Source organism: Amblyraja radiata, chromosome 12, assembly GCF_010909765.2.
Source record: "Amblyraja radiata isolate CabotCenter1 chromosome 12, sAmbRad1.1.pri, whole genome shotgun sequence".
Taxonomy (NCBI): domain Eukaryota; kingdom Metazoa; phylum Chordata; class Chondrichthyes; order Rajiformes; family Rajidae; genus Amblyraja; species Amblyraja radiata.
The window spans coordinates 42,447,498-42,461,103 of record NC_045967.1 but is presented as its reverse complement, the minus strand read 5'-3'; the positions used below and the strand labels follow the sequence as shown (position 1 = coordinate 42,461,103).

Below are 13,606 nucleotides of genomic sequence, written 5' to 3'. Positions count from 1 at the left end.
ATTATTGGCCACACCTCAGGATATTTAATTCTTAAGAACTTAACGAAAGGATATCAGTAATTCCAACTTCAGTCATAGTGCCATTCTCATAAAAGTTCAAATCTGTATGGGTGCAGTGATTTCATTCTCGCAGTAGTTACTAGAAGTGTATGTAAGTGGTAGTCAAGTCAAGAGAGTTTATTGTCATGTGTCCCAGATAGGACAATTAAATTCTTGCTTGCTGCAGCACAACATAGTATTGTAAGCATAAATACAAAACAGTTCAGTGTGTCTATATAGCATAGACCATATATATACACACACACATAAATAAACAGATAAAGTGCAATCGGCTGTTATAGTTCAGTTTGTTTGATGGAGAGTTTAATAGCCTGATAGCTGTGGGGAAGAGGCTGTTCCTGAACCTGGATGTACCAGATTTCAGGCACCTGTACCTTCTACCTGATGGCAGCGGAGAGATGGGTGTGTGGCCAGGATGGTGTGGGTCCTTGATGATGTTGCCAGCCTTTTTGAGGCAGCGACTGTGATAGATTGATGGTGGGGAGGTCAGAGCCGATGATGGACTGGGCAGTGGTCACAACTTTCTGCATTCTTTTCCGCTGCTGGACGCTCAAGTTGCCGAACCAAGCCACGATGCAGCCAGTCACTATGCTCTCTACTGTGCTCGTGTAGAAGATCGAGAGAGTCCTCTTTGACATACCGACTCTCCGTAATCTTGTCAGGAAGTAGAGGCGCTGATGTGCTTTCTTTATAATTGCATCAGTGTGCTGGGACCAGGAAAGATCTCCGGAAATATGCACGGCCAGGAATTTTTAGTTCTTGATCCTTTCCACCATGATATAAACGGGATTGTGGGTCCCTATCCTACCCCTTCAAAAGTCCACAATCAGTTCCTTGGTTTTGCTGGTGTTGAGAGCCAGGTTATTGTGCTGGCACCATTTGGTCAATCGGTCGATCTCACTTCTATACTCTGACTCGTCACCATCAGTAATTCGTCCCACAACATTGGTGTCATCGGCGAACTTGATGATGGAGTTTGCACTATGTCCAGCTACACAGTCATGAGCATAGAGTGAGTACAGCAGGGGGCTGAGCACGCAGCCTTGAGGTGCTCCCGTGCTAATTGTTATCAAGGATGACATATTTCCACCAATATGGACAGATCTGTGGATGAGGAAGTGGAGGATCCAATTGCAGAGGGATGCGCAGAGACCCAGATCTGAGAGCTTGGTAACCAGCTTGGAGGGGATGATGGTATTAAACGCCGAGCTGTCGTCAATGAATAATGGCCTGACATATGTGTTTCTGTTGTCCAAGTGGTCCAGATCGGAGCGGAGAGCCAGTGAGATCGCATCCACCGTTGATCTGTGGATCTCACTGGCTCTCCACTCCGCAGTGGGTCGAGGTTCTTTTCAAGGTAGGAGTTGATTTGCGCCATAATCAACCTCTCCAGGCACTTCATCATCACAGACGTTAGTGCCACTGGTCGATAGTCGTTGAGGCACGTCACCTTGCTCTTCTTGGGCACCGGTATTATTGATGCCCTTTTAAAGCAGGTGGGAACCTCAGACCTCAGAAGTGAGAGGTTCAAAATGTCCGTAAAAACTCCAGCCAGTTGGTCCACACAGGTTTTTAGAACACGACCAGGTATACAATCAGGTCCAGGCACTTTCCAAGGGTTCACCCCCCCTCCCCCCCCCGAAGGATCTTCTGACGTCGGCCTCTGTGTGAGACTGAAATACCATCACGGCGAATGGGGGCTCGGGAAGGCACATCAGTGTTCTCCCTATCAAAGCGTGCGTAAAACGCATTGAGCTCGTCAGGGAGTGATGTTTCGCCGACATTCGAGCTGCCTCCTGATTTCACCTTGTCGGAGGTGATGGTATTCAAGCCCCGCCACAGTTGCCGAACATCTGTCTCATCCTCCAGCGTGGAGCAGAAGTCCCTTTTGGCCTTTTTGATGGCCTTACCAAGGTCGTATCTGGACTTCTTGTAGACCATTGTATCATCAGACATGAATGCCCAGTGTCTGGTCTTCACAAGAGTGCGGATCTCATGTTTCATCCAAGGCTTCTGGTTTGGATGAAAACCCCCCCCCCCCCCAACCAGCTCTGTACAGTCTTCACCTCTGCGATTGCGCTCTTCAATTGCTTCCGGAACCAGCAACATCGCAGTATGGTCGCATTTACCGAAGTGAGGGCGAGGGATAGAGCAGTAGGTGTCTTTGATGGTCGTGTAGCCGTGGTCGAGGGTGTTTGATCCTCAGGTGCTGCAGGAGACATGTTGGTGGAAGTTAGGGAGCGATTTCTTAAGGTTAGCTTTGTTGAAGTTCGTGGCTGCGGTGGTAAATGCCTCGGGGTAAGACGTCTGGTGCTTGTTGACCACGGCATGCAGCTCCCCCAGTTGGACATCAGCCTGGGGAGGGATGTAGACCGCGGTCAGGATGATGGAGGTGAATTCCCTCGGTAGGTAGAAGGGACGGCATTTGACAGCCAGGTGTTCCAAGTGTGGAGAGCAGGAGTTGGATAGGACTGCCACATATGAGCACCACGCAGAGTTGACCATGACGCCCCCTCCTCTCCCTTTCCCAGATGCCAGTGTACGGTCCATGCGATGGATGGAGAAACCTTCAGGCCGTTACGGTGCCAATTTCTGCCGTTTCTCTGATCCAGGTTTGTTGAGTGAAGTTATAAATAATTCTCTTCTGTTGAGCTGCTGGCAAAATGTCGCCACAGGCAGGCGCCATCTTTAAATTTAACTCAGTCTGGATGGTGACTGAGGCTAGCCTGAAACAAACAGAGGCCCCTTGAATGAGGATTCTCAGTCTGCTTTGCATCAAAGTTAGATGAAGCCTTTGTTTCAGATTTGCACAACACGGGTTTAATGTTAATGTAACTAAGAAACGGATTTGCATTGACGTACTGCAGTTAAAGATTTACACTCAATTCTTTGTACTATTGTATGAAGGTAGTCCTTAGAAGGGTCTTGTACCAAAATGTCACCTTATCCATCTTCTCCAGAGATCCTCACCTGCTGAGTTTTTCCAACACTTTGTGTCCACTTGTGTATTAACCAGCATCTGCAGTTATTTGTTTGTGCAAGCAACTTCATTGTTAAAGAACAATGTGCAGGAAAAAACTGCACACTAAACCAAAGATAGACACAAAAAGCTGGAATAACTCAGTGGGTCAGGCAGCATCTCTGGAGCCTGACCTAAGCTGTTTGTAAACCGTGTTGCAGGGCATGGCCTATATTGTCCATGGCCTATATTGTGTGTGCCCCATGCATACGACTGATCTCCCTTCATTGTTTTCTGTTCTTGTAGGTTTTCTAAGCACAGGCGATCAAGCTGCTAAAGGCAATTATGGACTTCTGGATCAGATCCAGGCCCTGCGCTGGATTAGTGAGAACGTAGCCTTCTTTGGAGGAGATCCCTTACGTATTACTGTCTTTGGCTCTGGAATCGGAGGGTCATGCGTCAGTCTTCTCACCCTGTCTCATCATTCAGAAGGTAAGTCAGTTCCACAGCTGATTACTTCCAGAATTAGGGACAGTTGCAGAGGATTATTGTTGGGTGAGGTGACAAATGAAGAAGATTTTGAAGGAAAAGTAAGAGAATGCAAAAAGATGAATGATGCTAATGGAGAAGGGGAGGAAACAAAGATATCACCAATGCAGTGGTGTGGGGCGGGCAAGCTGTTGGAAGGCTGGCCATCCAGAAAGCTTTCAGTCAGGGCCAAGATGTCACCATCCGTAAAGCATGTTCACACAGTCTTACACAGCTGGGTTATGGATGGCAAGAGTTACTAGGCAGCCATCAGAGGGTAAAGAGTAAATCTACAGTTGGTGCAGATGAGTGAGACTATTCATGGAAGAGCTGTAGAGCTGCAAGGGATGCAGAAGATGATTACTTCTGAAGAACAAACAGCAGATGAGGATTGGCTATAAGAAACAGACTGAATGTAACAAATGACTTTCAGTTGTATGAATGCAACATCCAGAGCAGAAATGGTGGAGGAGAGAAACCATATCTTGTGTGTACAGACTAGGAGGTGGATTGAAGACATTTTGGTGAACGATACAGATTCATTAGAAGGCAAGGATAAATGGATTTCACAGAAATGCAGAAGCCAACAGAAAATTCAAGAGTCACAAGTGTGTTTGTTTGTCATGTGCACCAGCAATGGAACAATGAAATTCTTACTGCAGGTTTACAGGCACATAAGGAGTCGTCAAGAGTGTTTTATTGTCATATGTCCCAGAAAGAACAATGACATTCTTTCTCGCAGCAGCACAACAGAATATGTAAACATAATACACTGTAGACAATATAATTAACGAGAGAAAGAAAAGTTCAGTGTGTGTATAAATCCACATACTGACAAATACACATATATGTCGATCATATATATATATATATATACCCAAGCACACATAGGTACACACAAAAACAAACAATAATAGTGCAATAATAACATTTTTTTTCATTTTTTAAATTTTTTATTAGAAGTAAGTACAATACAGTGGCACCTTTTTTCAGGTGTCAAATACATGTTGACATGTTACATTCTATGTACAACTTCATTTTTTTATTTTTTTTAAGAAATAAGAGAGAGAAAGATAATAGAGAGTAGAAAAACGTGTAGTGTGTATAAAAAGAGAGAAAGAGAGCGAGGAAGAAAAGTAAGAAAGAAAAAAGAGCAAGAGAGAGAGTAGCAAATAGGAGATAGGAGATGAGTATTTGTATTCTTGACCATCTTTCACCCAGACCTGACACAGTTGGTTTTTACGATTCTGTTGCACCACATGTATCCAAGAAGTCAATAAATGGAGACCAACTCGTTAAGAATTGGTCTGCTTTATCTATTAGGAGGAGTCGCATTTCTTCAAGATGTGCTGTGTCCAACATATTTATAATCCACATTTTAAACGCTGGTATGGGTGTATTTTTTCAAAATTTGAGTATGTTTTTTTGCTATTATTAACACATAATTAAAAAATGAATTTTGAAATGTGTTTAATTTGTTCCCGTCTCCCGTTACTCCAAGTATAATCATTTCAGTGTTAGGCTCCATTTTTATCTTGAATAATTTTGTAAATATATCAAAAATATCGCACCAAAATTTATAAAGTTTTATGCAGGAGCATAGACTATTAACAATAATAGTCTATGTAGTTCAGAGCTTATTTGAGATAATGTTTAGTAACTAAATGACTGCAGGGAAGAAGCTGTTCCTGAACCTGGACTTTCAGGCTCCTGTACCTTCTTCCCGATGGCAGGAGTAAAATGAGTGTGAAGCCAGGGTGGTGTGGGTCTCTGATTATGCTGGCTGCCTTTTTGAGGCAGCGATTCTGGTAAATTCCTTTGATGGTGGGGTGGTCAGAGCCGGTGATGGACCGGGCAGTGTTCACAACTTTTTGCAGTCTTCTTTGCTCTTGCAGTCTTTGCAGTCAATATGCTCTCTACTGTACACCTGTAGAAATTCAAGAGCATCCTCTCTGACATACCAAATCCGCATGTCATACCACGTTAATGCACTTACACAACAAATAAATATACAATAATCAATACAATAAATTACCAGCAATACCAATAACTGAACTATAATAGTACAAACTGAAGTATGCAAAGTCCATAGTCGGCAGTTACTGAGGTGGGGTTGTTGCTGTGGCTGTGCTGTCAAGATCAGGAACCCGAGACAGGGTTTGGACCTGAAGTTTCAGTTATCTTCCTCTTTTAGAGATGCTGCCTGACTCGCTGAGTTCCCGCAGCAGTTTGTTTTTTTGTAGACTGTTATGTCCAGATCCCACCAATCCCCACCTCATGTTTTCCAATTCTCAATATTGGAACATTGATTCATTTGATTGTGATGCTCTCCTCTACAGTGTACAGAGTGTTCCTTATATTATGATCGATACCTCTAAGCCAAAGATCACACCTAACTAGCTGAATACTGGCAGCTGTGAGAACTGGTATCCCATCAATAAAAAACATCACACTGAAAATGACAATGTTAGTTTCAATGTGTAGGAAGGAACTGCAGATGCTAGTTGAAATCGAAGATCGACACAAAAAGCTGGAGTAACTCAGCGGGTCAGACAGCATCTCTGGAGAAAAGGAATAGGTGACGTTTTGGGTCGAGAAGCAGGGTCTCGAACCTACGCCTTTTCTCCAGAGATGCTGTCTGACCCGCTAAGTTACTCCAGTTTCTTGTGTCCATCTACTGTTTTTACACAGGGAAAGCCAACTATCGCATTCAGAAACGTTTAATTGAATATTTTGAGCTTTATATTACTTTCATAACCATTATTAGGGTGACGCATAACACTGCCTTGATCTCAATGAGAAAGAGTATTGCAATTTCTAGTTCAACGTGTAAAACATCCAACTAGTTTGGTACTTTCTTTAAGATTTACGGAATTAGTGGAAGTACTAAATAGTGATAAATTTAGCATGGGAGCACATGAGTAAGTAAATATTTTAGCCTTAGCATTTTCCCATCAAATCTTTTAGTTGTATCTCCCATCTTGTACTGCAAGATTCCAGCATTTTCTTACATAGGTCAGTTTTGTGGGCAGGTTCCTCAAGAGTGCATTATAAACTAATGCACAGATTTCGGAAATCCAACATGTCCACAGTGTAATTTGCACTTCAAACTTCACGATGTTTTCCTGAATTTAGACAAATAGAATAGCGTAATCTCTTCAGTATGCATCACTCTCGTGCACTTTAAACAGTTTTCCCCTTGGAGTCAGTATCTGATATATTAAATTCAATCATGATTTCATTGTGATTGTCATCTAAGTGTTAGGTGTGGCTGATGTGATTGACTTCTCAGGATCATCGTGAACCTCTAGTTACTGGGGTGTCAACTGAGAATTAAAAATCCTATCAAAATAGAAATTTCAAAACTACAAAAGCATTTTTGAGGCATAGTGTCCTTCCGCTAAAGCCATTATGCCTACAGCCATAACAGCCTGGATATACTTGATCGCATATAATGTGCATTATTAACTGGATTGAATCTAGTTAGAAATTAGAATGGCAATAACTCAGAATGCTAAGTGCTCTAGGTTACATTTTGAATTAAAATTTAAATGCTTCACTGATTCTACATCACAATGAGCAGAAATGAGGCCTTCATATATTGTAGCACAGCCATCACTGTGGAAGTCTATGCCAGTAAAAGGTGCAGGTCAGATAGTCTCCTTCAATTTATAATAAGACTGGATTATATTTATTTCAGATTGGTGGGCGGCGCGACCGACGTCGCAGCGGTCTCTGCAGTCTGTCTGTATATATATATATTTTTTGTCCTGTTGAGGGTATAGTTTGTAGTGGGTTTTTAAATGTGTATGTGTGGGGGGTGGGGGAAACTTTTAAATCTCTTCCCTGCATGGAGACCCGACCTTTTCCCTGTCGGGTCTCCGTTGCCATTGGGCCTAGCACCGTGTAGCGGCTTCCAACCGGAACGACCTGAGGCTCAAGTCACGGAGCCTGTGGAGCTGTGGAGCTGCGTAGCTGTGGAGCTGCGGACCTACCTTCGTGGAGCTAGCAAGCTTCGGAGCGTGGAGAGCTGCAGCGGCGCGCTGCTGTGACCCGACTACGGTGGATGGTGACACCGGGAGCTCGCGGGTCCCCGGTGGGAGACCGCTTTGCGGGGCACCGGCAACGGCGACTTCTCCCGCTCGAATTGCGGGATTGAGAGTGACCTGGAGCGGGGACTTACAACGCCCGGCGCGGCTGTAAATTGCCGCGGACTTGCTAGCGCCCGCCGGGGGCTCCAACATCGGGACCCGGGGCAGGGCCTTACATCGCCCGGCGTGGCTTTGAGTGGCCGCGGACTTGCTAGCGCCCGCCGGGGGGTTTGACCTCGACTTCGGGAGAGGAATGGAGAGCAGGGGAGAGGCAAGACTTTGCCTTCCATCACAGTGAGGAGGAGACTCACTGTGATGGATGTTTATGTGAATTGTGTTGGTGTGTGGCTTGGTTCTTTTCTTGTATGGCTGCAGAAACCAAATTTCGTTTGAACCTCAAGTGAGGTTCAAATGACAAATAAAAGGTATTGTATTGTATTGTATTGTATTATCACATTTCTTGGATTGTGGCCATGTCAGTGCATATAGTCATAGAGTCACAGAGTGATACAGTGTGGAAATAGGCCCTTCGGTCCAACTCGCCCACACCGGCCAACAATGTCCCAACTACTCTAGTCTCGCTTGCCTGCGCTTGGTCCATATCCCTCCAAACCCGTCCTATCCATGCACCTGTCCTATTGTCTCTTAAACGATGGGATAATCCCAGCCTCCACTATCTCTTCTGGCGGTTTGTTCCATACACCCACCACCTTTTGTGTGAAAAAGTTACCCCGCAAATTCCTATTAAATATTTTCCCCTTCACCTTGAACCTATTTCCTCAGGTCCTCGATTCCCCTACTCTGGGTAAAAGACTGTGCATCCAGCTGATCAATTCCTCCCATGAATTTGTATACCTCTATAAGATCTCCCCTCATCCTCCTGTGCTCCATGCAATAGAGACTCAGCCTACTCAACCTCTCCCTATAGCTCACACCCTCTAGTCCTGGAAACATCCTCGTAAATCTTTTCTGAACCCTTTCAAGCTTGAAGGTAGACAAAAATGCTGGAGAAACTCAGCGGATGAGGCAGCATCGATGGAGCGAAGGAGTGAGGGGAGTCACCCGCTGAGTTTCTCCAGTATTTTTGTCTACCTTCGATTTTTCCAGCATCTGCAGTTCTTTTTTAAACCTTTCAAGCTTGACAATACCTTTCCTCTAACATGGTGTCCAGAACTGAACACAATATTCTAAATGCGATCTCACCAACGTTTTATACAACTGCAACATGACCTCCCAACTTCTGAAGTAGGGTCTCGACCCTAAATGTCGCCAATTCCTTCTCTCCATAGATGCTGCCTCACCCGCTGAGTTACTACAGCATTTTGTGACTACCTTTGATTTTACCAGCATCTGCAGTTCTTTCTTAAACACCTCCCATCTTCTATACTCAATACTCTGACTGATGAAGGCCAAAGAGCCAAAAGTCTTTTTGACCACTTTATCTACCTGCGACTTGACCTTCAAGGAACCACGCACCTGGACTCCTTGATCCCGCTGCTCTACAACACTTCCCAGAGGCCTACCATTTACTGTAAAGGTCCTGCCCTTGTTCGATGTCCCAAAATGCAACACCTCACACTTTTCTGTATTAAATTCCATCAACCATTCCTCTGCTCATCTGGCCAATCGATCCAGATCCTGCTGCAATCTTTCACAACCATCTTCACTATCTGCAAAACCACTAACTTTTGTATCATCGGCAAACTTGCTAAACTTGCCCTGTATGTTCTCATCCAAATCATTGATGTAGATGGCAAACAATGACAGACCCAGCACCAAACCCTGAGACACACCACTAGTCACAGGCCTCCAGTCTGAGATGCAACTTTCCACCATCACCCTCTGCTTCCTTCCTTGGAGCCAATTTGCTATCCATTCGGCTATCTCTCCTTGGATCCCATGCGATCTAACCTTCCAGAGCAATCTACCATGCAGAACCTTGTCGAACGCCTTACTTTAGTCCATGTACACAGCATCTACAGCTCAACCCTCATCAACCTTTTTGGTCATGTCTTCAAAAAAATCAATCAGATTTGTGAGACAATTTCTCCCATGGACAAAACCATGCTGACTATCCCTAATCAGCCCTTGCCCATCCAAATGCCTATATAACCTATCCCTCAGAATACTCTCCAGTAACTTACCAACTACAGGTGTTAAGCTCACCGGCCTATAGTTCCCAGCATTTTCACTGCAGCCCTTCTTGAAAAGAGGCACAACATTTGCCACCCTCCAGTCTTCCGGCACCCCTCCTGTATTTAAGAACGACTCATACTTTTCAACCGGGGCTCCCGCAATTTCCACTCCAGTTTCCCGCAGTGTCCTCGGATATATCTGATCAGGCCCTGGAGATTTGTCTACCTTCCAAACACGACAGTACCTTCAGTACTTCTTCGACGTACTAACCCTGACTGTTCTCAAGACTCTTCCAATGACTGCTCCTATTTCCTCCGTTCTACTATCTTTTTCCTCAGTAAATACAGAGGAGAAATACTCATTTAGGACTTTGCCCATCTCCTGTGGCTCCAAACAAAGGTCCTTTGATCCTTGAGTGGTCCCATGTTCTCTCTAGATACCATTTTTATGTATTTATAAAATATTTTGGGATTGTCCTTAATGCTACCTGCCAGAGCTATCTCCTGGCACGCTTTATAGTCTTCTGATTTCCTTTTCTAATATACTCCTTAGTTCCCTAAACTCCTCCATGGATGCTATTGATCCCAGCTGCCTATACCTGTCCCATGCATCCTTCTTGTTTTTGACTAACGTCTCAATTTCCCTCGTCAACCAAGCTTCCTTACGTTTGCCTGCTTTGCCCTTCACTCTAACAGGGATCTACACATCTTGAGCTTTCTTCAGTACACTTTTAAAAACATCCCACTTGGCCAATGTTTCTTTCCCTCAAATAACCTGCACCAGTCTACTTGAGTAAGACCTTCTCTCATACCCTCAAAGTTGGCCTTGCCCCAGTTGAGCATTTTAACATGTGGACCCTCTCCATCCCTATCCATAACTAGCTTAAACTTAATCAAACTGTGGTCACTGATCCCAACACACACACTTCATTAACTTGCCCCTCCCATTTTCCAAAATCTCAGAATTTGTTTTCCTCTAGCTATCAGATGAAAATCTTTGCTTTGTTGGGAAGCGGTCTGAGAAGATAGCTCCTTCATGCTGCCATTCAGTTTCACATTCTCACAGTCACGTTCTGGTGCTGATGTATGCCCAGCTGGCAGGAAGTTGTGGGGTGGGAAAATTAATTGTGTGCTAATGCATCACTTGATAAAGTCAGGAGACATTGACACATTTACATAACACCCCCTGGTGAAAGGCTGTCTCTTCATGCACATTTTAACTGCAGCTGCCAGAATTTAGAGCATTTAGTGAATTCGCATCACATTGTCCTGTTGTTCCAGATTTTACTCAAACTAATGGACCGGAATCTGCAGTGAGAATTATAGCGAGGCCATCAGCAGACTCCTTTATAAAAGGGGATATTTTGACAGCAATGTCTGGAATATGCACATGTACAGTTAAAATGAGGAAATCCTGTAGCTGTTCCTAGTAATTATTTGCTTCTTCGTAAGGTGTGTTGTTACAATCTTCTCTTGTGGCAACTTTGACATTATGAACTATTCTAATGTAAAACATATTGACAATACTATTCGTTAATGACTAAGGCATGACGGAGTATATGACTATTAATTAATTTATAATTAACTCAAAAAACCTCTCTGGCTTTAAAATAGAATTTCATTTATGGAGTCTAATTGTCTCAAGTAATTATTTCATAATTAGAGTAAAACAGCACAGGAACAAGCCCTTCTACCCAAGCTATGCTGACTGAGATGCCCCATCTAAGCTAGTCCCATTTGCCTGTGTTTAGCATGTATCTCTTGAAACCTTTCTTATCCAAGTACCTGTCCAAGTGCCTTTTAAATGCTGTTATAGTACTTGCCTCAATTAACTCCTCTGGAAGCTTGTTCCAGATACCCACCAACATTTGAGTGAAAGGTTTGCCCCTCAGGTTCCTGGTAAATCTTGCCCCTCACCTTAAACCTATGCCCATGGTTTTTGACTGCTCTACTCTGGGTAAAATACTTTGTTCATTCACCTCATGATTTTATACACCTCTATAAGATCATCCATCAGACTCCTGAACCCCAAGGAATAAAATCCTTCCCTGCCCAACTTTTCCTTATAGCTCAGCCCTTCAAATCTTGGCAACAACCTTGTAAATCTTCTCTGCACTTTCCAGCTTATTGCACCCTTCCTAAAGTATGGTGACCAAATCTGAACACAGTACTCCACATGTGGCCTCACAAATGTCTGGTGTCGACCCTGTCCCTGGGTGCTGTCTGTGTGAGTTTGCACGTTCTCCCTGTGACTGTGTGGGATTCCTCCAGATGCTCTGGTTTTCTCTCAATCTCTGTGGGTTTGTATGTTAATTGGGTTTTGTAGTAAATGGATGAGAAAGTAGGACAACATAAAACTAGTGTGAACTGGCAAATGATGGACAGCCAAAGGATCTGTTTCCATGTTATATCTCTAAACAAAACCTTCATTACCACTAACAAAGCTCAATGTACTCAATATAGACACAAAATGCTGGAATAACATAGCTGGTCAGGCATCATCTCTGGAGAAAATGGACAGATGACGTTTTGGGTTAGGACAATCCTTCAGACTGATCAGTCAGAAGAAGGATTCCATCCCGAAACGTTACCTACCCATTTAGAGGCCAAATACAGGCCAATGGAACTAGCATAGATAGGCATCTTGGCTGCCATGGACGTTAGGACCAAGGGCCTGCTTCCATCTCCCAGAATTCTATGAAGCCATGAGCCTGTCCAAACATAAGAGAGGGAAAAAGGGTGGATATACATGCAGAGTTTTACAGACAAGATCATATGCTCATATGAGCAGAGCAGAAACAGAGTTAAATTAAGCTGCTGAGCTATTGAATTCGAGGTGAGGGTGAAGGCCTACAACCATGCAGTGTAGGAAGGGAGAATAAATACAAAACAATGTTCCATTTGCTTCTCTAGAGAATCTGTGAAGCTGATAAATGGGGATAAGGATAGATGGAAGGAGCTCCATTAGGGATGCTGACGTTTCATGTCGAGACTGGCATTAATCCTGATATGTTCTGCCAGCATTCTGTGTTTTATTCCAAATCCCAGCATCTGCGGTCTCTTTTATCTTCACTCAAGGAATAGAGCTGGCGTGACTATTTGTGCCCAATGATCTATTTCTGCAAAAGAAATCCCGCTCAATACGATGTAATCACTACTTGATCTGTTTCCTGATCTAGTTGACCCACAAGGATTTACTATCTGGAATGAGCCATTTTCTAGAGAGGTTATTTCCCAATCCAGTACAGCTGGAGCAATGCACCAATCAAACTGAAATAAATTACTACCACCAAGAATGGATCCACAGGCAAGATTGGGGCCATAGTGGTAGAACACTGAATCTTGTAAATTATCTGTATGTGTTGAACTGTCATTTATCAATCAATTGGAAGGAGGGTTGTGTTGAAGATTCCTCTGTAGTTTACTGAACATTTACTGAAATATTCTGTAATGTTGGCTGACAAGATCGTGCAGTTTTGTGTTCTCTTTGTCTCTTTGCAGTACCTGTTCATAGCATAAGTGGATTGGGACATGAGTGGTAGGATTTTGAGAGTTGATTTCCTGATGCTTAAGCCAGGTTTATGCACTTGAGTGAGAAGCACAAAAACTATTTCACCTCAATAATATGTTGCTACTTCAAAAAAGTCTGCAAGAAGTGCTAATGTTGGTGTCACTACTCACATGAGACTCAGACGTTGGTGATGTTTCATTTACCTCCCTACATGTGGAATTTTAGCATCAATTAAGCTTCATATTACACCACAGTGACCTGTGAAATTCAGAGATAAAGCTTTGACAGCTACAAACAGCTTCATGGTGGTTTACGCACAGAA

General features: G+C 43.6%; 1 protein-coding gene across 5 annotated transcripts in view; it reads left to right on the top strand.

Annotated features, from left to right (window-relative positions):
• The window catches only part of nlgn3 (neuroligin 3), a 236,054-nt gene that overhangs the window by 168,793 nt on the left and 53,655 nt on the right, over positions 1-13,606 (top strand). For 4 of the 5 annotated variants that reach the window (XM_033030639.1, XM_033030636.1, XM_033030638.1 and 1 more), the window contains one exon: positions 3,326-3,511. The exons of the other annotated variant lie outside the window; for it this stretch is intronic. In XM_033030639.1, coding sequence (XP_032886530.1) covers positions 3,326-3,511 — 186 coding nt within the window. The remainder of the gene's footprint in view (positions 1-3,325; positions 3,512-13,606) is intronic. 5 annotated transcript variants of the gene reach the window in all.